Below are 26,926 nucleotides of genomic sequence, written 5' to 3'. Positions count from 1 at the left end.
TAAATGTCATTCTTTAAGCATCCCTAACCCTCAGCCCTCTGACCAAAGGGCCTCACAACAGGTTTAACGATCCAGGCCCCCTCACACCTAAAGACAACCCTGTAATCCCCACTTGCATTTCACATATAGCTGCTCCTTAATAATAATAATAATAATGGCGTTTGTTAAGTGCTTACTGTGTGCAAAGCACTGTTCTAAGCGCTGGGGAGGATACAAGGTGACCAGGTTGTCCCATGTGGGGCTCACAGTCTTAATCCCCATTTTACAGATGAGGTAACTGATGCACAGAGAAGTTAAGTGACTTACCCAAGGTCACACAGCTGACAATTGGCAGAGCTGAGCTCTCCATCACCTCGCCCCCTCCTACCTCACCTCCCTTCTCTCCTTCTACAGCCCAGCCCGCACCCTCCGCTCCTCTGCCACTAATCTCCTCACTGTGCCTCGTTCTCTCCTGTCCCGCCGTTGACCCCCGGCCCACGTCCTCCCCCTGGCCTGGAATGCCCTCCCTCCGCACATCCACCAAGCTAGCTCTCTTCCTCCCTTCAAAGCCCAACTGAGAGCTCACCTCTTTCAGGAAGCCTTCCCAGACTGAGCCCCCTCCTTCCTCCCCCCCTCCTCCCCCTACCCATCCCCCCGCCTTACCTCCTTCCCCTCCCCACAGAACCTGTATATATGTACATATGTATATATGTTTGTACATATTTATTACTCTATTTATTTTACTTGTACATATTTATTCTATTTATTTTATTTTATTAATATGTTTTGTTTTGTTGTCTGTCTCCCCCTTCTAGACTATGAGCCCGCTGTTGGGTAGGGACCATTTCTATATGTTGCCAACTTGTACTTCCCAAGCGCTTAGTACAGTGCTCTGCACACAGTAAGCACTCAATAAATACGATTGAATGAATGAATGAATGAATGACCTCTGACTCCCAAGTCTGTGCTCTTTCCATTCAGCCATGCTGCTTCTCTGGATCCATTCCTCTACCTTTTCCTCAGACAATGTATCATGCAATCATCTCTTCTCTACTCATAATAATAATAATAATCATTGTGTTTGTTAAGCTCTGACTATGTGACAAGCACCGTACTAAGCTCTTTGGTAGATACAAGATTATCAAGTCCCACATGGGGCTCACAGCCTAAGTAGGAGGGAGGAGGATTCAATCTCCATTTTACAGATGAGGGAACTGAGACACAGAGAAGTGAAGTGGCTTGCCCTAGGTCACACAGCGGACAAATGGCAGAACTGGGATTAGAACCCAGGTCCTCTGACTCATTTGTTCATTCAATCTTATTTATTAAGCACTTACTGTGTGCAGAGCACTGTACTAAGCATTTGGAAAAGCACCATACAACAATAAACAATACAACAATAAACAGGGACATTCCCTGCCCACAATCAGCTCAAAGTCTAGAGGTGGGGAGAAAGACATCAGCACAAATAAGTAATAATAATAATGGTGGTATTTGTTAAGTGCTTACTATGTGCGAAGCACTGTTCTAAGCGCTGGCACTGTTCAAAGCACTGATAAAATTACAGCTATATACATAGGTGCTGGAGGGCTGGAGGTCAGGGGAAAGCAAAGGAAATAAGACAGACTACCAGGCCTGTACTCTTTCCACTAGACCATGCTGCTTCATGTACTGCTCAGGGGAACTGGTAGACTGGAAAAAATGGTAATAGGAAATGTACAAATAGCTCCCAGGAGTCTTAATGGCCATAGAGTGTTGCCATGGCCTGGTATTTCTGGGTGATTCCTGGGATTTTCATGGAAAATTGTTTCCTCAGGATGTTTGACTACAGAGAAACAGTGAAGAGTGGGGAAGACCAGGACCTATAATGTGAGGCAATGGGGAATGGTAGTTTTGGGTAGGTCCTACCTACCTGCAAAGAAAGCTGAGAAAGACATCAGCTTGCATGGAATTCCATCCCCGCCCCCCACCCTTTTCTTTTTTTGCCTATCTCTCAAGTGCTCCAGATAATGATCAATGCAAACACAAGTAAAGTCTCTATGGCATAGCACACTTGTTAGTTTGTTCATTCTACTCGGTTTAGTAAGAAGTAAAGGCCCTGATCCATTATATGATCACTGTGAGGATGACACTCAAAAATAGCAGAAGAGGAGGCACTGTAGTGCCCAAAGATGCAAGCAACCCCACTGGACTCTGTCTCTGCTAAGTAAATTTAACACCCTCCTACCAGTATGGTTGGTCAAGGCAAACTTGAAGGTTGCCTAACTGATCTTTCATTAATAATAATAATTATAGTAATAATAATTATCATTAGTAGTGGATGGAGAGAAGATTGAAGTAGTTGACAATTTTTCTCTCCTGGGATTGTTAATCAATAACAAAGGAAATAGCCAAGGAATATGCCAAAGATTAATGTTTGGAAGACTAGCTATGAAGAGCCGGGAAAAAGACATGAAATGTGCTGATGTAATGATTGCCACAAAAATACAAATTGGCAATTCTATGGTATTTCCAGTGACAACGTATGGATCTGAAAGCTGGACAGTGAGAAACAGGATAGAAAGAACATCAATTCTTTTGAAATGTTGTTTTGGAGAAGGCTTTTGCGAATACCATGGACTGCCCAAACGACAAACAAATGGATTTCAGAGCAAATTAAACCAAAATGGTCTTTGGAAGGCCAAATGACTCAACTTAGATTAGCATATTTGGGACACATAATCAGGAGGACTAATTATCTGTATTAGACACTAATGTTAGGAAAAGTCCAGGGAAAGAAAGTAGAAAGTAGATCCATGGTGTTGCTATGAATCAGAAATGACTCAACAGCACTTGATAATTAATTAAAAATATTATTACAGTATTTGTTAAGTGCCATGCACTGTTCTTAGCACTGGGGTAGATACAGGGTAATCAGGTTGTCTCATGTGGGGTTCACACTTTTAATCCCCATTTGACAGATAAGGTAACTGAGGTACAGAGAAGTTAAGTGACTTGCCCAAGGTCACACAGAAGACAAGTGGCAGAGCCGGAATTGGAATGCACGTCCTTTGACTCCCAAACCCGTGCTCCATCAGAGTAAAGCAGAGGTGTACGGTATGTCCAGACCTGTCAACCTATTTTATGCTATCCATGAGGATGCCAGAAAAGACCTGGAAACTAGAATCACATTATTGAAAATTTTCAAGACAATCACCTGGGGTGTTGATCATTATGTTCTAGAAGCCCACACAGAAAGCTTAAGACCCAATAATTAGGGAAAGATACCCACTTGGATCTGTGACCTTTGTTTTTTGTTTTGTTTTATGGGTTTTTTCAAAGTAATTGGTAAGCACTTACTATGTGCCAGGCACTGTACTAAGCAGTGGGGTAGATACAAGCTAATCAGGTTCGACCCAGTCCCTGTCCCACATGAGTCTTACAGTCTTAATTCCCATTTTACAGACGAGGTAACCAAGGCACAGAAAAGTGAAATGACTTGTCCAAGGTCACGCAGCAGACAAGTGGTAAAGTTGGAATTAGAACCCAGATCCTCTGACTTCCAGGCCTGTGCTTCTCAGTACAAGCCTCTGCTCACAATAAATTCTCAATAAATATCATCTCTATACTGTAAACTCATTGAGGACAGGGAACATGTCTGCAAATTCTGTTGTATTATACTCGCCCAAGTGTTTAGTACAGTGTTCTGCACAGAGTGAGTGCTAAATAAATACAATTCATTATTGACAACTGATTCACTGATTGATTATGAATCACATGAGGAAGTGTAAAATGATGAACCAGGCTGCAACTAGGAAATCTTACATAGAAGGAAATATTTTCATCAATCAGGATTTAATACTGTCACCAGGTTCTTCTAAATAGGCAGTATGCTATCCACTGAACACATTAAAAAAAAAAAAAAGAACTCCCCCTTGGGTTGATGGGAAGAGTCTGGTGACAAAGGGACATTAAACTTCACACCAGCCTTCATACAAGTTTGAGAACTGAGCTTACAAAAAAGCCTCATCAGACTTCTCAAGCAGTTTCATCGGAATCATCAGGCAAAAAGGATCATCCACTATGGAGATCCTTGAAATCAATCAATCAATCATATTTATTGAGCACTTACTGTGTGCAGAGCACTGTACTAAGCACTTGGGAAGTACAAATTGGCAACATATAGAGACAGTCCCTGCCCAACAGTGGGCTCACAGTCTAGAATGGGGAGACAGAGAACAAAACCAAACATATTAACAAAATAAAATAAACAGAATAGATATGTACAAGTAAATAGAGTAATAAATATGTACAAACATATATACAGGTGCTGTGGGGAAGGGAAGGAGGTAAGGCGGGGGGATGGAGAGGGGGAGGAGGGGGAAAGAAAGGAGGGGGCTCAGTCTGGGAAGGCCTCCTGGAGGAGGTGAGCTCTCAGTAGGGCCTTGAAGGGAGGAAGATAGCAAGCTTGGCGGATGTGGGGAGGGAGGGCATTCCAGGCCCGGGGGATGATGTGGGCCGGAGGTCGATGGTGGGACAGGCGAGAGCGAGGCACGGTGAGGAGATTAGTAGCAGAGGAATGGAGGGTACGGGCTGGGCTGTAGAAGGAGAGAAGGGAGGTGAGGTAGGAGGGGGCGAGGTGATGGAGAGCCTTGAAGCTGAGGGTGAGGAGTTTCTGCCTGATGTGTAGGTTGATTGGTAGCCACTGGAACTGGAAACACTCGGTTCATCATCATTAATGGTAATTATTGAGAGCTTACTGTGTGCAGAGCACTGTACTAAGCACTTGTCAAGTGACTTAACCAAGGTTACACAGGAGACAAGTGGAGGAGCCAGAATTAGAACCCAGGCCCATGCTCTTTCCACTAGGCCACACTGCTTGTTATGGGCAGCAAACTGTCTACCGATTCCACTATACTGTACTCTAGCATGGCTTAGTGGATAGAGCACAGGCCTGGGAGTCAGAAGGACCTGGGTTCTAATCCCTGCTCCACCACTTGTATGCTGTGTGATGCAGCGTGGCTCAGTGGAAAGAGCACGGGCTTTGGAGTCAGAGGTCATGGGTTCAAATCCCAGCTTCGCCAACTGTCAGCTGTGTGACTTTGGGCAAGTCACTTAACTTCTCTGTGCCTCAGTTCCCTCATCTGTAAAATGGGGATTAAGACTGTGAGCCCCATGAGGGACAACCTGATCACCCTGTAACTTCCCCAGCGCTTAGAACAGTGCTTTGCACATAGTAAGTGCTTAATAAATGCCATCATTATTATCATTATTATTATTATGTTGGACAAGTTGCTAAACTTCTCTGGGCCTCAGTTCCCTCAACTGCAAAATGGGGATTGAGAGTGTGAGCCCCCATGCGGGACAGTTCCAATCTTCCCCAGAGCTTAGAACAGTGCTTGGCACATAGTAAGTACAATACAAGTACAATAATAATTATTATTACTCCTCCAAGCACTTACTACTGTGCTCTGCACACAGTCACTACTCAATAAATGTCACTGATTGATAGAGTCTTAGCGTCTGACTCAGGATAGGCTGGATTGACCGCATTTTGTGAGCTAGAATGGGCACATGGGAAAGAAAACTGAGACCTCATTTCATTATTTGAAACCAAAAGTATGCTGAGGGGAAAAGCTTGAGCTCCAAAAAAAATCTTTAATTTTCCTCAGTCAGTGATATTCATTGAAAACTTATTACGTAAAGAGCACTATACTAAGAGCTTGGGAGAGTTCGATACAATGGAGCACTTTATCTGAATATCTTAAAATAAACAAATAGGCATTGGACGTTATTATCCCTTTTAGGCAGATGTTGAAACTGGAATGTAGTTATGGCAACAGATTCAAAATTATCAAGTAAATGGTGAAAGGGTGGTATCAGAAAAGACTCTGGATTAACCTCCCAAACTCCAGCTTTTCTACGATAACCCATATTTCTTCATTACCTTGTACTTTTCAGGCAGGGAAACACAAGCATATAAAAATATTCAAACATCATACCTTTCCCCGATTCACTGGTCTTCCCACCACGGACCAGTTTTACAAACAAATGAAAAGAGACATCAATCAATTCACTCTCCAAAATCTAGAGGCAACAAGCTTTTACAGAACATTCCTTAGTCATGGATTGACAGAAAGCTCACATGCAATTTGTTAACTCTAGGAATCAGTGGTATTTGCTGAGCACTCACTGTGAGCAGAGCACTGTACTAAGCACTTACTACAATACAGTAAACTTGGTAGACCTGGTCCCTGTTGACAGTGAGCTTACAGTCTACAGGAAGACACAGACATTAATATAAATAAATACATTCTGGATATGTACATAAATGTTATGGGGTTGAGGGTAGGGCAAATACCAAGCACTCAAAGGGTACAAATCCAAGTACACAGATGACACAGAAGGGCCTTGGATGATACACTGAGAGAAAAGGAAGAAGATACAAAAATATATTTGCATTTCCTTTAATAGAGGGTATGAACTACTATTGCTATAACTCACTGTTGGTTAAAAATGGGAGGGTTAGTGCTGTAAAATGGGTGTGCTTTTAATAAAAGAGATCTAGTCGACTTATTAAATAAATCCATCTGTGACTAATTTAACTTGAATGATAAATTTTCCATCAGATATCAAAGGTGAATCATTGTGATGGGTCATGGGCTTTAAATTTTAAATTTCAAGCTCTATTTAGGTGTCTGGTCTTTGTTTTTGAAGATGACACTACCCATGAGGAGATCCCATACTTGTGTACAGATATGGCTGAAAAGACCAAGGGTGAAGGACAATCCATTCCATTCTTTTGGGAAGATGGGTTTTGCCCCTTGTAGCAGACATTTTATAGTACTAACACCCACCACCACCACCCCACCATTTATATCCAGTTTTGAGTTATAGCAGTCCCAGTTTTGCCACCCAGTAAAATGATAAATAAATAATAATAATTGTGCCATTTGTAAAGTGCTTACCACGTGCAAGGCACTGTACTAAACACTAAGGTAGACACAAGGTGATTGAGTTGGACGCAGTCCCTGTCCCACGTGGGGCTCACAGTCTCAATCCCCAATTTACAGATGGGGTAACTGAGGCCCAGAGAACTGAAGTCACTTGCCTAAGGTCACACAGCAGACAAGTGGCAGAGCCGGGATTAGAGCCCATGACCTTCTGACTCCCAGGCCCATGCTCTATCAACTAAGTGATGCTGTTTTGGTGTGACCTTGGGCAAGTCACTTAACGTCTCTGGGTCTCAGTTACCCCTTCTATAAAATGGGTTTTAAATCCTCCTCTCTCCGATTTAGACTGTGAGCCCTATGTGGAATAGAGGTTATGTCCATCCTGATTACTTAGCATTTACCCCAGCACTTAGAACTGTGCTTGACACATAGTAAGTGCTAAACAAATACCATTAAGAGAAAGTCTTACAGTCCAGAGGGAGGGACAGACATTAATATAAAAAATTATCGATATGTACATAAGTGCTGTGGGGCTGAGGGGGGCAAGGAATACCAAGTGTTTAAAGGGTATAGATTCAAGTGCATAAAATGCTAAGTCTCTCTTTCAGTCACATAACGTGTTCATAATAATAATTGTGATATTTGTTAAGCACTTACTATGTGCTAAACTCTGTTCCAAGCACTGGGGTAGGTACAAGCTAATCAGGTTGGACACAACCCTGTCCCAAATGGGGCTCACAGTCTTAATCCCCATTTTACAGATGAGGAAACTGAGGCCCAGAGAAAAGAAGTGACTTGCCCAAGGCCACTCAGCAGACAAGTGGTGGAGCCAGGATTAGAACTCAGGTCTTCTGACTCCCAGGCCTGTGCTCTATCCACTAAACCATACTGTTTCACTTTGCAGAATTGTCATTGCCTAGGCCACTACTGCCTCCCTGTGCTTTGAACAGTGGCTACCTTTTGATCCAGGGATTTCAAAACTCCTCCTTTGCCCCTCTCCCTCCAGCTCTCTCCACATCCCCTCCAGTGAGATAAGGTTGCTGTGTTAAGTACTGGTCAGATTTCAAAATGGCCTTTATGTCACCACACCAATATAGCCAACTCTTTATTACCCATGATCAGGTTCCACGCTGGCCAACCATTACCAGAGTTGCTAATGAAATAAAACAGATTCCATTGTTACCTCCCAACCCGGCCCTTGCCCACCCTTGGGGAGGATGCCAGAGGTGAGCTAAATGTCATTCAAGGCTGGAATAATAACAACAATAATAATAATAACGGTATTTGTTATGTGCTTACTATGTGCGAGGCACTCTACTAAGTAGCAGGTTAGACACAAGCAAATTGGGTTGGACACAGTCCCTGTCCCACGTGGGGCTCACAGTCTCAAACCCCATTTTACAGATGAGGTAACTGAGGCCCAGAGAATAATAATAATCATAATGATGGTATTTGTTAAGTGCTTACTATGTGCCAAGCACTGCGGTAGATTCAAGGTAATCAGGTTGTCCCATGTGGGGCTCACAGTCTTAATCCCCATTTTATCCATGAGGTAACTGGGGCCCAGAGTAGTGAAGTGACATGCCCAAAGCCACACAGCTGATAAGTGGAGGAGCTGGGATTAGAACCCATGACCTCTGACTCCCAATCAATCAATCAATCAATCGTATTTATTGAGCCCTTACTGTGTGCAGAGCATTGTACTAAGCGCTTGGGAAGTACAAGTTGGCAACATATAGAGACAGTCCCTACCCAACAGTGGGCTCACAGTCTAAAAGGGGGAGTCCCAAGCCCGTGCTCTTTCCACTAAGCCACACTGGGAAGTGAAGTGACTTCCCCAAGGTCACACAGCAGATAAGTGGTGAAGCCAGAATTAGAATACATGACCTTCAGACTCCCAGGCCCGTGTTCTATCCACTACACCACTCTGCTTCAGAGGGAGAAGATGAGCATGACTCAGGATCATCGGCTTCCAGACTGAGAGCTCACGGCACTTTTAGCATCCCTAAAGGCCCAACTTTCCCTGAACCAATGGTGGCCCAGTTCTTCAACGCCCTTTTGTGTGACTCCTTATTGAGTAAGCACAGCTCTAAGTACTTTTTGCTGCACAAATGCATGCATGCATACAAATGCTTTTGGGTATGCAAAAGTTGAGTAATTGTGTAATTAACTTTAATCAGTTAAAAAAAAAGGGTGGAGACTTGATTTCTGCCCCATCCATTCCAATGAACAACATTTCTCTCTGGCCAAACTAGGAATGAGGGGTGGAACAGGAAGTTGACCATGCCATCCTCCACCACTTTCTGCACCTGGCCCTCTGCCCTCCCCTCCCTCTCCATGACACATCTCCTTTCTTCCCTTTCCTTCTCCGGAAAGAGCTACAGATCAAGGGCTCTCTGCAATCCAGTATGTTCCGTCCTATGCAAAATCAACAACCCAGAACTGCTCGGCCTCCTTCTCGCTTGGGTTTATAATCAGTCAATCAATAGACATTTTTGGGCGCTAACTGTGTCCAGAGCTTGGGAAAGTACAAGATGATCCCTCTGAACCGCTAGGCTTCCTTCTCGCTTGGGTTTATAATCAATCAATCAATAGACATTTTTGGGCGCTTACTGTGTCCACAGCTTGGGAAAGTACAAGATGATCCCTCTGTCCAGCATCAAAACTTATTAAAAGCACATCTCCTCCAAGAGGACTTCCCAAAGCCCTCTTCTCCCACACCCTTCCTGTTGCCCTGGCACTTGGGTTTGACCCCTGTATTCAGCACTATAGCACTTATATACAAATCCGTACTTTCTAAAAAAGTCTGCCTCCCCTTCTACACCATAAGCTCGTTGTGGGTAGGGAACATGTCTACCACCTCTGTTTTAGTGTACTCTCCCAAGTGCTTAGTACAGTGCTCTGCACACAGTGCTCAATAATATGATTGATTGAGTGACTGATTGACTCATTACAATACAGTAGAGTTGGTAGACTTGTTCCCTGCCCCTGAGGAGTTTACAACACTGCACTCCTTAACTCTTTTTTCACTGGTGAATTTGCTCCTACTGGAGGTTCCAAGCCTCCTCCTCTCCCTTTCCTGGTCAGACCCCCTTCCCACTGCCCCCAACCCAACCTTCACAAAGCAGGTCGCAAGGAGGGCACAGGACAACCAGAGATCTTTCTTAAGCAGCCTGGCATGGGAGATAGAGTCTGGGCCCAGGAGTCAGAAGGTCATGGGTTCTCATCCCTCTGCTGTGTGATCTTGGGCAAGTTGCTTCACTTCTCTGGGCTTCAGTTACCTCATCTGTAAAATGGGGACTTAGACTGTGAGCCCCATGGGGGACAGGGACTGTGTCCAACCCTATTTGCTTGTATCCACCCCAGTAGTGCCTGGCATATAGTAAGTGCCTAACAAATACTGCAGTTATTATTATGATTATTATAAACTTATCTGTGCCTCTTTTTCCTCAACTGTAAAATGGGGATTAAATCTTTCCTACATAATCAAACTAGACTGTAGGCTCGTTGTGGGTAGGGAATGTGTCTGTTATATACTTTCCCAAGCACTTAGTACAGGGCACTGCACAGAGTAAGCACTCAATAAATATGATTAACTGACTTACTGAGTGCTTACTGTTTGCAGAACAATGTACTAAGCGCTTAAACTGTGAGCCCCCATGTGAGACAGGGACTGTGGCCAAACTGATTAATTTGTATCTACCCAGCACTTGGAACAGTGCATGACATATAGTAAGGGCTTAACAGATAACATTTAAACCCTCCCCCCCCCAAAAAAAAACCTTGGTGGCCTCCGACTCTGCCAGGCATTCTACAGTGGCCCTAGTGCCAGGTTTCCCAAACACAAGAACCTTATTACAAAGAAGCCATTTCATAGTTGAAGGCTTTAGCTCATTTTCTCAGACAGCCTATTTAAGTCTTTTACAAGGAAACACTGCAGGCTCTATTACCAAAGACAAGAAGGATATGGATCGTTCTGTTTTCAAAAGAATTATTTTCACAGAGCACTTGTCAATCAATCGTATTTATTGAGCACTTACTTTGTATACAGCACTGTACTAAGCCCTTGGGAGAGTACACTATAACAATATAACAGACCCATTTCCTGCCCAAAATGAGCTTACAGCCCAGAGCGGGAGACAGACATTAATATAAATAAATAAAATTACAGATCTCTATATAAATACTGTAGGCCTGGTTTGGGCGATGAATAAAGAGAGCAAGTCGGAGAGACGTGGAAAGGAGTATTTGGATTTGGATCTTTGGCCTTTGAACACTGGATATTCATCATCATCATCATCAATCGTATTTATTGAGCGCTTACTGTGTGCAGAGCACTGTACTAAGCACTTGGGAAGTACAAAATGGCAACATATAGAGACAGTCCCTACCCAACAGTGGGGTCACAGTCTAAACGGGGGAGACAGAGAACAAAACCAAACATACTAACAAAATAAAATAAATAGAATAGATATGTACAAGTAAAATAAATAGAGTAATAAATATGTACAAACATATATACATATATACAGGTGCTGTGGGGAAGGGAAGGAGGTAAGATGGGGGGGATGGAGAGGGAGACGAGGGGGAGAGGAAGGAAGGGGCTCAGTCTGGGAAGGCCTCCTGGAGGAATTGAGCTCTCAGTAGGGCCTTGAAGGGAGGAAGAGAGCTCATCCTCATCTCGCCTCATCTCCCACCCCAGAACGCTTATGTATCTATCTTAAATTTAAATATTACAGACTATTCACTTACATTAATGTCTGCCTCCTCCTCTAGACTGTTAAACTCGTTATGGACACGGAGCGTTCCATTAATTCTGTTGTATTGTACGCTTTCAAGCGCTTAGTACAGTGGTCTGCACATAGTAAGTGCTCAATAAATACCACTGATTGATTGATTGATTGAAAGGGGAATGTCCTAGGAAACTGTCTTTATTATTAAAAAGCCCCTCTAAAATGCCTTCTCTCCCTCAGAGAGGGATTACCAGCTACTTCTGCCCTGGCTCCTCCCCACCACTGACCCCAAAGTTGGAGACAGAGAAATGTCCTGAGAGAAAGCACACTGGACATGGAACATTTGTGCATTTCACGGTTTCAGTAAACTCTGGCCGTCCTCCAGTGGGTGGCGCAAGAGAGTTTATTCACTCAGGCGCCGATGTTAAAGGCTGACAAAAGTTATCGGAAAATACACTCTGGTCGGGTGGAGGTTGATTAGAGTTGGAGTTCCCTGCCCATGGCACCGAAACATTCTTTCCAAATTCAGCAGCCAGAATAACTCAGCTTCGGGTGAAATGTGTGCCTCGCCCTCCCGCCCGTCAAACTGCCTCTATTTTCAAATATTAAAAGCAAAGCCACAAGGCCCAAGTCCAAGAAGAAGGGGAAATGAAGAGGATCTGGGTTTTCCCTTTTCATTTCACCTGCTTTATAAGTGCTTGCCTACAACCATTTCAAAACGCAGCCTGCCAAAGTGCTGCTACTGGCATGTGGGGGAAATTGTTTTAATGGAAAAGTCCTCATTTTTGATTAAAAAACAGCCTAAATAGAAAATGTTTCTAGTTGCAGTGAGTTCATCTCTCCAGCCCATTTTCCTTAATAGTCCCATTCAGGGAAAGTTGGCTTAAGAAAAACTGCAGAAGTAATAGTACCCTATTAACATGCATTCACGTTTTTCCAGAACCATTTCTCATCGTTTCATTTTCCTGGTTCCTGCCGAAGCCATTTGCAGGGAGTGCATCTGCTTCTTGTTGTAGTGTACTCTCCCAAGCGCTTAGTACAGTGCTTTGCAGACAGTAAGTGCTTAAGTACTAGGATGGAATGAATGAATCAAGCTCCGTGAGGTCTAAACATTTCTGGGCTTCTCCTCTGGGGGTAGAAAACCACTGGGGAGAATGAAAAGTTGGACTTTAGTGGGAAAAGGGGCTGAGCAAGAACACAGAGGAGCAAGCCCAAAAGATGGTGTTTGGTGAGCCACTTGGCAGCTGGACAAGGTGGAAGAAGTCAAATGACCAGTTGCTCAGCATTTCTCTGGAACTGTGTGCTTGAAAGTGGGAGGAGAAACTGCAATGAGGTTAACACGCCAAGAGCGGGTAAAGAGTATATAAACTGTTAGATACCTCCCTCTCAGCACTACTGAATCTCTTATGTGAGTCGTTCCTCTCTGATAATTGAACAGGAAGGATTTGGTAACCACTGCCTTACTGGAGTCGCTAGGATGTAAGTATAATTTTCATTTCCATTGTTTTGAACCTTCATTCTCTTATGCCTTATTTCTTTGCGATTCTATATTTCTTTTCTTGGAAAAAACACTGGTTTATTTTCTGGGGTAGGGAAAAACAGGGAAGCAAGAGATCAAGTACTGTTCAGTGTAATCTGGGAGCAGTGGAAATGTACTTACTGCCTTTTGCAAAAGCCTTTACAGCTAAACACGTTTTTACACACTGTTGATTTTTGCATCTTAAAACTGTATCGGTTTCAGTTATGCCAGTTCTGTAACTATTGGTACAAGCAGTGAGTTCCCAGTTGAGAATGTTCATGCTTTAGGCAGTTCTATAAAGCAGCAGAATTTTATTTGGGAACACTGAAAGTGTCTGGGTGCAAAATGTGTGACACCGGATGTAATGTGTGAGAGATGGAATACTGAATTGGCTTTCCAGTTTTGCATTTGGGTTCTACAGGTAGCCCACGCAACAGGTCCATTGTGAAACGGAGTTATCAAGTGAGTTTCTTCCAAAGACAATCTCAATCCTTTCAGCAGCTACTAATTGCAGTCGTTTTGCAGCACACTTGCCATGTGTCAATTTTAATTCTGTATTAAATGTTCAGTGCACTCCATGTAGTTGACTTCAGGGAAAACATAATTTTCACCAGAAGGCAGGAACACCTGACCGTTTCTTTTCTATTTACAGCTTTGACTGTGAGCGAGCAAGACCCAAGCACACAAACGCCAAAACGACAAAAAATTAAAATATTAAGCAGGTAATGAATTAATCATTATTAACTGAAAGATGCATACTATCAATATACAAATACTATGCAAAATAGTTGGAACATGTGAATTTTAGAATGTTGTGTGTACAGTTGTTTGTAAGAGTGTTTTCCAAGTCTTCCAAATGTGCTTCTTTTAGCTGTCATGTAAAAGAACGTGAAAGCCAGATTCTCTCCAACTTTACGGGGTTTTTGTAAATGTGATAGGGGAATTTTAGAGAAACTGATTTTATTTATGACAATGAGAAGTTGTCTGTTGAAGACTGTGAGTCCCTTGAGGGCCAGGGATTGGGTCTGATTTCCGTCAGGGTATTTTTTTTACCCATGCTTTGCATATAGTAAACACTTCCTAAATATTCCTGGCCTTTTCCAGAGTCAGCTCAATATTAACAGAGAAGCAATGATTGGCATTTTCACATAATTGTCACCTTGATTGCTTTCTGACCTCAGCAGTAGGCAACTCCTACAGCAGTAAGGCACTCTACAAAAGATGTCTATGAGAAGTTGTGTGCACTGATACATGCGCACAACGTCCCTAACAGTGTGGCTTAGTGGAAAGGGCAGAATTTAGAGAAGCAGTGTGGCTTATTGGAAAGGGCCTGGGCTTGGGAGTCAGAGGTCGTGGGTTCTAATCCCGGCTCCACCACCAATCAGCTGTGTGACTTTGGGCAAGTCTCTTGACTTCTCTGTGCTTCAATTCCCTCATCTGTAAAATGGGGATTAAGACGGTGAGCCCCACGTGGGACAACCTGATTAGCTTGTATCTACCCCAGCACTTAGAATAGTGCACATAGTAAGTGCTTAACAAATAACATCATTATTATTATTGCAAGAGACTAATTAGAGCAGTGAAATGTTAGCATATCACACAGATCCAACTACTGGGTAATCAATTGAGTTGCTAAATCCTTAAAACACTAAAATCCTTAAACTTCCATGAGCCCTGAGCTCTGGGAAATTGGGACTCCTAATCCGTACCTCAAAGGAAGGTGGGAAATAGTACAACCTGAAAAAAGAACTGAATCGGAATTGGAGAAGCAGGTTGGTCTAGTGGTTAGAACAAGGGTCTGGGAGTCAGAAGGACTGGGTTTGAATCTCCTTCTAGACTGTAAACTCGTTGTGAGCAGGGAATGAGTCTGTTATATGGTACTCTCCCAAGTGCTTAGTACAGTGTTCTGCCCACAGTAAGTGCTTAATACAATTAACTGACTGACTCTGTCACTCATCTGCTGTGTGACCTCGTGAAAATCATTTAACTTTTCTGTACCTCAGTTACCTCATCAGTAAAATGGGGATTAAGACTGTGAACTCCACATGGGACAGCAACTGTGTCCCATCTGATTAAGTCCTATCTACCCCAGCACTTAGTACAGTAAGTAAGCGCTTAACAAATATCATCTGTTAAAAATCATCAGAATTGAGTGCAGCCCTTCTGAAACTGCTTTAGGAATATTTCCTCCATTTCTCACCTCATTTATAGGTTTTCTGCCTAATTTTGCTATAACATTATTGTTTCAGACCAACCCAGTAGTGGTAGAAGAAAACTTAGTTGGAATCTTTGAACAAAGAGTACTATGATGTTCTTAAATTGGCACCCATAAAGTCTTTCTTTCATCCATATTAGTTTCCAGTGTAGAGTTTTGTTTCCTTAACTATAGAGATTCATTTTAACCTGCTCCTTTTAAAAAATATCTGGAATTGAATCATGTTTTTAACTATTTGGAGGAGGATTTTTGACTTCAGAACGCTCCTGATTTGAAAATGAGAATATAGCCGTCGCTATGTAGATGACCTGCTCCCTGGAGGAAAATGCTAATCTGCCCCGTAGAAATCAAGTTCCTCTTGATTTCAGTGAATGCCTAAAATAATTCCCTTTGGTCATTCCTCTTGAATACCATAAGGGTCATCATACACTTGTCAATTACAGATGAAAAGCAGCATGGCCTAGTAGATAGAACTTGAGTCGGGGAGCCAGAAACACCTGGGTCCTAATCCTGGGCCTGCCACTAGTCTGCTGTGTGACTTTAGGCAAGTCACTCAACTTCCCTGTGCCTCGTTACCTCCACTGTAAAATGAGAATTAAGGCTGTGAACCCCTTGTGGGACGTGGACTGTCTTCAGCCTGATTAACTTGTAGCTGCCCCATTGCCTAGCTCATAAGAAGCGCTTAAAACAAAAAACAAACAAACAAAAAACCCCAAAACAAAAAACTACAATCGACCACAAGGTGGAGACGTTAACAATTCATTGCAAAAGATTTTAGCAGGCAGCAGCTTCGGAGCCTCTGTTCTGAAACAGAAAACCGGAGAAGCAGCTTCCAAGTGTGCTGACAATTTGCTAGTGAAGAAGGTAATAGGACAGATTGATTGGATTGGGATTCCTTCATCCAACCACTTGGGAATTCACACACCTGCACACTTAAGCACACAACTTTAAACACTGGTCCTAAACCAAGAGTTTAGTATAATGCCCTGCTCAGAGCAAGCATTCAATAAATACTATTGCTGGATTCATTTTCCAACCACTTGTGACTTTTGTGGATAAGTGATGAGAGGGGAAGACTTGACAACTGGATAGCTCACTCCCAAGAAAATTGTCATCTCCTTTTCATCCACCTGCATGCCTCAGATGCCCAGAAAGCTGTACCAACGCCTGACCTACGGGATGATCACTTTCTAGCAAAAAGTTAGCAGGCTAGGAATGCGTTGACACTGCCCCTGTCTTTCTGAATGTCCTTTCTGGCTCTATTTTACATTCTGTAGTGCTCTTCAAAACAAGAGCACTGTCCTGCTGATTCACATATTGTTTACCCTTTATCGTCTGTGGAGGGGCAGGAAGAATGAATGGACATACTTTGAACAACACTTGTGACCCCCTCAGTAGTCCACTTTTGGCAGAAACTCTTGGAAGCAAACCTTATAAATCTGAGACACAACCCCAAGGCACTCATCTAAACTTGCCTCTTGTGGATATGCTGGAAGAACAGGTATGCATATTTTTTAATGCTGCCTTTCTCTGTGGGTGAATGGCAAGCCAGGATGGTGGAAAGGGATGCTTTGATTTTGAGTAATATCTGAACAGCATTCCACCAAGTTTTGATGATCATGTGGACGTTAATTAATTTATCAAGAGTACAAGCATGTTTCCTTGAAACCAATCAAGGTGGATGGGCAGGATGAGAAGTGATTTGATTTGGACAACAAGGAATTGCATTAATATCCGAAATGGGCCTTTGGCATGTTTTGGCAAGAATACTGAACTTCTTGTCCTGATTCCTGAAGTTGTTTCTGTTTCATTAAACCTCCTTTCTCTCACCTCAGCTTCTCCTGCTGCATAACGTTTGTACATCATGTTCTTTCACTTTTCTTCTCCATCTTGTGAGGCACATGAATGAGTGGAGAGTTTAAAGTTGGTCACAGTTCGTTGGCATGATGTTTTAAGTGGGACTCAGTACCTCAGTACTTTCCAAGCTGTCCAGCTGCGGTGGAAAGCTACCTCGAGAGGATAAAAATCAAGCCACCTTGCAGGTCGTGGTGCTAAAATACTCCTGAGGACAACGCTGCTGAGAATGTGTAATATTTATGCCAATCCTTAAAAGACTGGTTGTGTAAAAAGTGACTGCTTCATCTACAGAGTCAAGAAAAGTCACTTTAGTCACACTAGCTTCCTCATTTCTCAGGCAGCAATGACCACATCCCCCAATTCACTCATTCAGTCATATTTATTGAGAGCTTACTGTGTGCAAAGCACTGTACTAAGAACTTGGGACAGTAAGATATAGCAACAAACAGATACATTCCTACCCACAATGAGCTCACAGTCTTGAGGGGGACACAGATATTAATATATTAATAGATTAAATAAATAAATCACTGACAAGCCATTCCACAATGGGTGCCTGTAAAGATGGTCCTTGCCGAGCTGACAGGTTTGCCCCATACAGGGCCTGCCTGTTTGCAGAACTGCCAGTTGACAATAGAAGCAGCAAATAGATTAAGTTTAAATGAAACGTCCATCAGAAATAGCTAATTCGCCTTTGAAAATGTGTGTTGAATTTTTGTGCCACATTCTGGTTGGGCAGTAGATGTAGGCTAGAGAGTCTAGATATTCCCTCATTTATGGATAATTTTTAACCCAGTTCCTAATGAAATATCTGAAACATCGAGGGAGAAATCGTAATAATGACAATAATTAATCATGTTAAGTGCTTACTAGGTGTCCAGAACTGCACTAAGCACTAGGGTAGATAGAAGATAATCAGCTAGGAAACAGTCCCTGTCCCACATGGCGCTGCTCTCTAATAAGAGTCCCACTCTGTGCTGACAAAGTTATGATACTCAGTCCAGAACGGCCCTACTTAGAAGAAATGACATCACTTGGAATTCCCTTGAAGACCTCCTCCTCGGGATTTTAGCCACAATAGCCTAAAACCGTGGGTGATTCAGTCAATCAATAACATCTATTTAGCACCTACTGAAGACTAGGGTCTGTACTAAATGCTTGGGACCACACAACTGATGCAAAAAAAACATATTCCCTGCCCTCAAGGAGCGTACAATTCATTGGACGAGACAGACAAAAGTTATTTACAGAGTGAAAGCAGAAGAAAGTTCAAGGATAAAGCAGGAAGCAGTACAAACATAGCATGAGACAGCTGAACAAATAACGGCATGTACAGCTAGCAATATAAATTATATAAAAAATAGAATATATAGATTTGCACAAGTACTTGGGGATAGGAATAAAGTAATGGCTTGTGATTTCATTCAATTAGCCTGCTCTGGAGGAAGGGTTCCTTAAACAAACATGAAAGGCTATTCTGGTTTGGCAAGGGGGGTTGCTCTGGTGACAGAAAAATGTTTAAGAAGTGGAACTTTTGGTCTTAGAATTCTATTTTCTTCCTGTGCAGTGGGGTTCAGAAGAGCCAGCTGACTAATTATCTTTGAGTTCAAATGGCTTCTCATAATGTCTGTGCCCCAAAAGTGCAGTTTTATGGAAAAGTATATTCAGTCCAGAGGAACCCTGGGACTGCTGTTATTCCAATAAATCAATATAGGCTTGGCCTAGAATTTATGAAATAATGAATAGCTTGTCCTTTTTATAAATGATTAATGCCACCATTGTTCAAATGGGGCAATCTCTCAAACATGCCAAGACGTCAGATATTTTATCAACTTCATATTAAAAGTGTCAAAACTCTGCTTGATTTGGGGGTGAGGAATATGGGGCAGCTCCTTGCAAACTTCAGTATTTTTAATTGATAAGGAGTGAATGTCACCTAGAAACAGATAAGAACTACTCCCAGCCTGGCTAGGAAGGTGATTCTAATGAACTGATTTGCACTTATGTAATTATGATTGTGCTCTTTGGAGACCCCGATATTTTTTTTCCTTTCCCATCCTCCTCTCCATTCCCCTCAGACATCTGGATCATTTCATAAGGCAGGGCAGGTTTATATAATACCCCCAGAGGATTCATATTAACAGTAATGAGTGGTGGTGGAAGCCCCATTGAATGCAGAACTAATAGCCAGCTCTCTCTAACTTCTTATATGAGGTTTTGGGAAAGACACATGGGATTGGATAACATGGTTCTTCAAATGTCTTATTATGAAGTAGGCATGGGGGAGATTGTTCTACTGAGGGAGAGCAAACCAAATAAAAGGACTTTGAATGCCTTTACTGTTAATGTTATTAAGGCATACTATTGGTATATTTCCCATTCTGCTCGTGGTGGAACTGTACCTTCTTGGTCTGGGGTTGCCAGGATATTTTCCACACTTTACCAATGAAAGAGGCAGTGCATTTTTTCATTGTCTCTTCCCCGACGCCACATGTACATAAGAACCTAGTCAATGCACAGTACTATTATCTGATTTTGCAAGTTGGTACTTTGGGTTTCAAGGCTGGTAATATATCTCCTTTCTTCAAGGAGCCAGACCTCAAAGCCATGGAGGGCACTTCAGTTGTCAAAATGGACAGTGATGAAGAAAACGGCTCCCCTTGCAGGGCTGGAAGAGGCTTCCCCAGAGCCATTGGCTATGTCATGGGAGATATGAAGGAGTTTGCCAACTGGCTTAAAGGTACATGTCCCTTTTTTTAAGAAACATTCTTGGAATATCTTTGGTAAAAAGAACCCTACCTTGCTAGGGTAGCTCCTTTAGACTTGTTTTACGTGCTGGACATCCCCTGGATATCACCCAGGAGAGGAATGGCATCTCTGGTGATGTGTTCTTTCTGAGCCATCTTAATAATGTCTCATGTCTCTCTGTGCTTTTGCTTTTTTTTTCCAGACAAACCTGTAGTGCTTCAGTTCGTTGACTGGGTTTTGCGGGGAATAGCCCAAGCAGTACTTGTTAATAACCCCATCAGTGGGATTATTATTTTAATTGGACTCTTGGTACAGAATCCCTGGTGGGCCCTCACAGGCTGCATAGCGACTGTGGTCTCCACCCTCACAGCCCTTTTGCTGAGCCAAGACAGGTAGGATTTGTTGTGTTTCTTCACTGAAAATCAGTTTGGTCACTGCCTCCTTCAGGAGGGGGCAAACACCTTGCTTATTTTTAGGATTTAAGTGTGAACAAAGAACTCTTTTGCTCTATTCTACTATTGTTCCTGGTTCTCATCTCTCCAATACTTTTCTCCTTTAACAGAATCTAGCCTAATCCCTTCTCCGGCTATATGACTCCTGGGAATTGCTTTTTTTTTTTTTTTTTTTTGCTTCACCTGCTCCCAGGTGCAAGTCCACTATAAAATGTTTCCAAACATCTATTCTGAAACTATGAAGGATCTTTTAACTCATGATCTTCTCCGTGATTTTCCTTCTCCCTTGAATCTAGCTTAAATTCACTCCTGAAGCCCTGTTGTGTCTCTTCACTGAGAATCAAACTGATGTCTGCAGTTTTTTTTAAGCAACCAATAATGTGTTTGTTTTAGGGCTTCAGTATTTGCTATTTAGTTTTTCTCCTGCTCAGGTCTATGCAGCTTATACTAGTTTCCCCAGTTTTGCTTTCCCTCTCTCTAACTTTCCCTCTAAAAGAGGCACTGTGCTAAGGGTTGTCCTTCTTGTTTATGCTTTTGTTTTTGTTTATGATCTTGTTTTAGAACTTTGTAACTGGAGGAAGTAGTAAAACCTATCCTTTTTTGGAAGAAGGTCCTTTATCCTAAATAGGAGCTGAACAATCTAAACCTGTTTCCCATTCTATTTGCGTAACTGGAATTGTTTAAACAGAGTCTCAAAACCTTTAAAAGTGCTCTCTAGCAAAGTAAATTCTTGCTAATGCTCCTCCCACCTCCCTTCAAAATCTACCCCCTCCACCTGCACCTCTGACCCCATCTCTTCACACCTTATAAAAACCCTTGTCCCCTCCCTGATTGCCATCTTCAACCTCTCACTCTCCAATAAGTCCTTCTCCTCTACCTTCAAACATGCCCACATATCCCCTAACCTTAAAAAACCCTCCCTTGCCCCACCACTCTCCCCTCCATTTATTGCCCCATCTCTCCTAGCATTCCTTCCAAACTCCTCAAACTAGTTAATTTACACTTAGTACCTCCACTTCCTCTCCTCAACTCCCTTAAACTCCAGCTTCCGATCCCTCTGTTGCGCTGAAACCTCTCTAAGGTCACCACTGACCACCCTCCCCACACCCATTCATTCATTCAATCGTATTTATGGAGCACTTACTGTGTGCAGAGCACTGTACTAAGCGCTTGGGAAGTACAACTTGGCAACATATAGAGACAGTCCCTACTCAACAATGGGCTCACAGTCTAGAAGGGGGAGCAGACAACAAAACAAAACATATGGACAGGTGTCAAGTCGTCAGAACAAATAGAATTCTACCGCATCCAAATCCTCCTGGATCTTTCAGCTGCCTTTTCTTGGAAACACTGGCTAATATTGGTTTCACTCACACTGTCCTCACCTGGTTCATTCATTCAATTGCATTTATTGAGCAATTACTTTGTGCAGAGCACTGTACTATGTGCTTGGGAGAATACAACAGTAAACAGACATAGTCTCTCTAGCTTGCAGTCTAGACGGGGGGGACAGACAATAATAAAAATAAATAAATTATCCTGATTCTCCTCCTATATCTCAGTCTCTTCCTGTGGTTTCTCCTCTGCTTCTCACCCTTTATGGGGGTGCCTCAGGGTTCAGTTCTGGGTCCCCTTTTATTCTCCATCTAAATCTACTCCTTTGGAGAACTCATTCACTCCCACTGTTCCAACTACCATCTCTAAGCAGATGACTCAAATCTACATCTCCCTCCAACCTCTCCCTTTCTCTGAATTCTCATATTTCCCCCTGCCTTCAAGACACCGCCACTTGGATATCCTGCTGGCATTTCAAATTATTCATGCCCAAAACTAAATTCCCTATCCTCCCGCCAACTTTTCCATCACAGTAGATATTACTGTCATCTTCCCAGTCTCACAGGCCACAACCTTGGCATTTTCCTTGACTCATTCCTCCTTCAATCCACTTATTCAGTCAGTCACCAGATCCTGTCTATTTTCTCTCAATGTCATTTACAGAATCTGCCCCTTCCAATCCATGAGAACAGCATCCAAGTACTTGTCATCCCATCTTGAGGATTCCATCAGTCTCCTCACTGAACCTACCTGCCTCCAGCTTCCCCCCATCTAGTCCATACACCATCCTGTCCCCTGCCTGTATCTTTTTTTTTTTAATTAATTCTGCTCACATCTCCGCACTCCCCCAAAATATCCAATTGTTTCTTACCCACCTGTCACTGCAACCAGCAGAAACTCCTTACCAGTAGCTTTAAGGCACTCAATCAGCATTCTTTCCCCTACCCATCCTCACATTTTTCTCACTACAACCCAGACCACTCACTTTACTCCTAATACCTACCTGCTCACTGTGCCTTGCTTTCACCAATCTCACTGTTCACCTTTGGCTCTCATCCCCCCTCCTGCCAGGAACTCCCCCTCTCTTCATATCTGACAATCCTCCATTCACCCCATCTTCTAAGTGCTTAACAAATACCATCATTATTATTAGTATTATTATTAAATCTCATCTCTGGTAAGTCTTCTCTGACTCATTTCCCCACCCTATTTTCCCTCCCTACTGTTCTCTTTTGCTTTTAGTCCCATTCCCCCTTGCCCCCACCATAACACTTAAGTACATGTCCTTTTACTCCATTGCTTCCCTTACCTATAAATGAATTAGACTGCAAACTCTTTGAAGGCAGGAACTGTGCCTACTTTTTTGTACTCTCCCAAGTGCTTAAGCACTCAAAAAATGCCCTCAATTCAACAAACTGTGTTTTTCCCACCAGGGGTGCAGTGGCGGCAGGACTTCATGGATATAATGCCATCCTGGTTGGATTGCTCATGGCTGTCTTCTCAACCAAGGGAGACTATTACTGGTGGCTTTTATTTCCTGTGACTATTATGTCCATGACATGGTAAGTCATGCTTGTCTCATGAAAAAAATGTATTTTCCATTTAGATGTCGGTACCTCTCCTCCTGCGATAACAATAATACTGATAACAATAATAACGATAATAATTATTGTTAAGCACTTACTATGAGCCAAGCACTGTGCTAAGTGCTGGGCTAAATTAAAGATAATCAGGTCCTACATGGGGCTTACAGTCTAAGTAGGAAGGAGAACAGGTATTGAATCCCTATTTTGCAGATATCACTCTAATTTGTGTCAAATATCATTTTATTCCCCACTTTACTTTTGGATAAAATACCATATATGTAGGTGGGTTTTTTTAAAAATATGTATTATGAATAGTTTCCTTATCTCAAAGAACCTAATAATCTGTCAACCCTAAAACTCCCTAGAGAGAATAAAGCTTTGTGTTTTAAGGATGTCGTTACCGGCCATTTGGTTTCCTGTGCACATGGCTGAACTTTCCACACATAAAGCAGAATCAACGAGACACACTTCCCTTCCCTTTTTGTGTATTTTGTGCATTGCATATTTGTCCTTGTCCTTTATGCCATTTAAATATTAGTGTTTCTTTGCTTCCCCTGTGTGTCTGTCTCCAATCCTCCCCCAACTTCTGAATTCATTGATTGGGAGCACCTCAGGCCACAGGATCCATGTCTAATTCCCACCTGAATATTATTTCCCAGCACTTAGTACAGTGCTCTGCATAAAGTAATAGCAATAAATACTACCACTTGGGTCCAAAATGCCACGTTAGCCCTCAGGCCTGGAAAGGGAAGCCATCGCTGAGGTTGGGATGGAGTGAGGCAGGGCAGGGGGGAGAGCGTGGTGAACAGCTTTGTTCCTCGAAGTGGAGAGCACAAACTGGAACGGTGAGAGAAATGGGGTCTTCCGGCCCCCCATCACCTCCCACACCACAATGGGTCAAGGAGATGTCTCAGCATGGGGGAGGGTGTAGCACAAATGGGAGGGAGCACAGAAATGTATTGGGTATCTAGGGCTCCTTATGCCAACCCTAAAGGAACCCCCATTTGCTCCTCAGCCTCTAATCCTGAGCCTAGCTACAATTAGCCCTGTGAGTGGATGAGTGTAATTAACTTGGATAAATCCTCATTCTGGTAGCCTGTCCCCACTTGCCTACAAAATCTTATGCTGATATTAGTAATAATTTGCTCATATTTGTTCATATTTGGCCAGCACCATACCACGTGCCAGGCTAGTTGTTATATAATCAGGTCGGACACAGTCCCCGTCCCATATGGGGCTCAGAGTCTAAACGGGAGAGAGAACGGGTATTTAATCCCCATTTTGCAGATGAGGAAAATGAAGCACAGAGAAGTGACTTGTCCAAGACCACTCAGCAGGCAAGTGGCAGAGAGGAATTAGGACTCAGATCCCCTGACTCCTAGGCCCATGTTCTTTACACTAGTCCACATGGATTCTCTAATGGTAAATCCTAACCCACATTCCACAGAAATGGGGGCTCTCAAGTCCAGCTCCTATCTGTGGGGGAGACGCATGGAGTCCTCGGCCCTCTGCCCCCCTGGCTTTACTGAGACCACTCTCCCCTCCGAGTTCTCCGATGTGACTCACCAAATCTCTCACTCAACTCCGGTTGAACCTTCCTCGACCTCTCATTGGCACGCGTGTGACTCTGTTGAGGGCTCCCTTCTCCCAGGACCTTCCCAGTCTTGGTTTTACTGACCCCCGCCCTCTCCTGGTTGTCCCTTGTTGGTCATGGGTTCTAATTCCATCTCCGCCACTTGTCTGCTGTGTGACCTTGGGCAAGTCACTTCACTTCTCTATGCCTCAGTTTCCTCAACTGTAAAATGAGCTCCATGAGGTACAGGGACAGTGTCCCACCTGATTCACTTTTACTTACTCTGGAATTTAGAACAGTTCTTAATACATAGTAAGTGCTTAACAAATAACAAATTTGTAAAAAAAGATAAATAGAAGAGTAAGTTATGGCAGTTTCTGACCTTGAGGCTGTGGTGGCAGTCAAGGCTTTTTGTTGGAGTTGTTAAATGCTTACTGTATGTCACCCTGTTCTAAACACTGGGGTAGATACAAGCTAATCAGGTCAGACACAGTCCCTCTCCCAAATGGACTCACAGTCTAAGTAGGAGGGAGTAGATATTACTCCCCATTTTACAGATGAGATAACTGAGGCACAGAGAAGTTAGGTGACTTGCCCAAGGTCACACAGCAGGCTTCTCTTGGAAGCTACCTTCCACCAAGCACTACTGCCCCCGACATAGCAAGCAGTGAAACTGCAGAGCCTTGCTCCCTGCCCAACAGGATTCAGTCCTCAGGGCAAGAATGAGGTCATGTTTGGCAAGTGGCAGAAGGCTGTTCTGTCTCTCAGCCTCTCCCCTTCCATTTTGGTCTCATCGCCTCCAAATTCACTAATGCCTTAATCTTCCTTGCAGAACCAAATCTCTAACCCATATTCATTTCCATCTGCAGGGCTGATCTTATAACACTAAATAGTGATGTCTGCTTGTATCAGAAGAGTGTGTTGATTGCAAACTGGAAAGAAAATTTCCATAAAGTAGGAAGAATTTGGACTTGCCACCTTAAAATAATCAGTAATGATGTTTTAAAATCCCAGATGGTTTGTTAGTATGTCCCTCATGGCCCTGGTTTCCTTGAATGCCTACAATTCTTGTGGCTTGCTTTTGAATTTCTAAGTTGATTGTAAAAGGGCCCATTCCTTTACCCTCACTAGCATGCCAGAACAAGAGAAGTTGTTTCACATGGAAAAACCGAAATGACAAGGATGAATTTTCCAAGAGTATTTTCCAAAATAGGGGACTATTTCAATGCATCTAAATGGCTTGAAGAATTCACCATTTTTCTATCATCTCTCCTTCTTTCCAGTCCAGTTTTTTCAAGTGCTCTGAGTTCAGTCTTCTGTAAATGGGATCTCCCGATCTTCACGCTACCTTTCAACATGGCCATAACCCTGTATTTGGCTGTCACTGGGCAATACAATCCTTTTTTTCCTATTGCCCCCTTTAAGCCTGTATCATCAGTGCCCAATGTTACCTGGAGTGAAATTGATGTGCCCCAGGTAAGTCTCCTTTATTCCTTACAAGAATACTGCCAAGTACCAAATGCAAGCAATGGTATTTACTGACAACCTACCTGAGTGCTTGCCACTGCATTCAGCACCTGGGAAATCAGTCAATCAATGGTAGTTATTGAGTGCTTACTCTGTGCAGATAACTGCACTAAGCGCTTGGAAGAATACAATATAACAGAGTTGTTAGATGCTTTCTCTGCCCACACTGAACTTAATGATCTAGAGGGAAAGGTTTAATAGCAACAAGGCATGAGTTCCTTGCAGTTTATTACTACAGTTTACTGGGGAAGACTGATAAAAAGTGTTTACAGGGGGTTCAAAGCCAGAGGAAAAACTTCCCCCATCTGTAATCTATTTTAATGCCTGGTGCTCCCTGAGGACTGCAATTTCCAAAGGTGAGTCAGCTGTATTTCTTGGGCACTTACTGTGTGCAGAGCACTGTACTAAGCACTTTGGAGAGTACGGTATAACAGACACATTCTCTGCCCACATTGGGCTTACGGTACAGA

General features: G+C 42.9%; 1 protein-coding gene across 11 annotated transcripts in view; it reads left to right on the top strand.

Annotated features, from left to right (window-relative positions):
- SLC14A1 (solute carrier family 14 member 1 (Kidd blood group)) overlaps nucleotides 1-26,926 on the top strand; it is a 61,335-nt gene that overhangs the window by 17,740 nt on the left and 16,669 nt on the right. For 3 of the 11 annotated variants that reach the window (XM_038743705.1, XM_038743700.1, XM_038743701.1), the window contains exons 2-8: nucleotides 13,083-13,123; nucleotides 13,816-13,885; nucleotides 16,656-16,879; nucleotides 19,825-19,975; nucleotides 20,186-20,375; nucleotides 23,204-23,332; nucleotides 26,213-26,405. In XM_038743705.1, the coding sequence (XP_038599633.1) occupies nucleotides 16,733-16,879; nucleotides 19,825-19,975; nucleotides 20,186-20,375; nucleotides 23,204-23,332; nucleotides 26,213-26,405 (810 nt within the window). In that variant the 5' untranslated portion in view covers nucleotides 13,083-13,123; nucleotides 13,816-13,885; nucleotides 16,656-16,732. Of the gene's footprint in view, nucleotides 1-12,941; nucleotides 13,124-13,815; nucleotides 13,886-16,655; nucleotides 16,880-19,824; nucleotides 19,976-20,185; nucleotides 20,376-23,203; nucleotides 23,333-26,212; nucleotides 26,406-26,926 lie in introns of those variants that run through there. The other 8 variants (XM_038743706.1, XM_038743703.1, XM_038743702.1 and 5 more) reach the window with 4 other exon arrangements.

This window comes from Tachyglossus aculeatus, chromosome 3 (assembly GCF_015852505.1).
Source record: "Tachyglossus aculeatus isolate mTacAcu1 chromosome 3, mTacAcu1.pri, whole genome shotgun sequence".
Classification (NCBI taxonomy): Eukaryota; Metazoa; Chordata; class Mammalia; order Monotremata; family Tachyglossidae; genus Tachyglossus; species Tachyglossus aculeatus.
The sequence above is the reverse complement of the archived record's forward strand: the minus strand, read 5'-3'. Positions and strand labels throughout refer to the sequence as shown.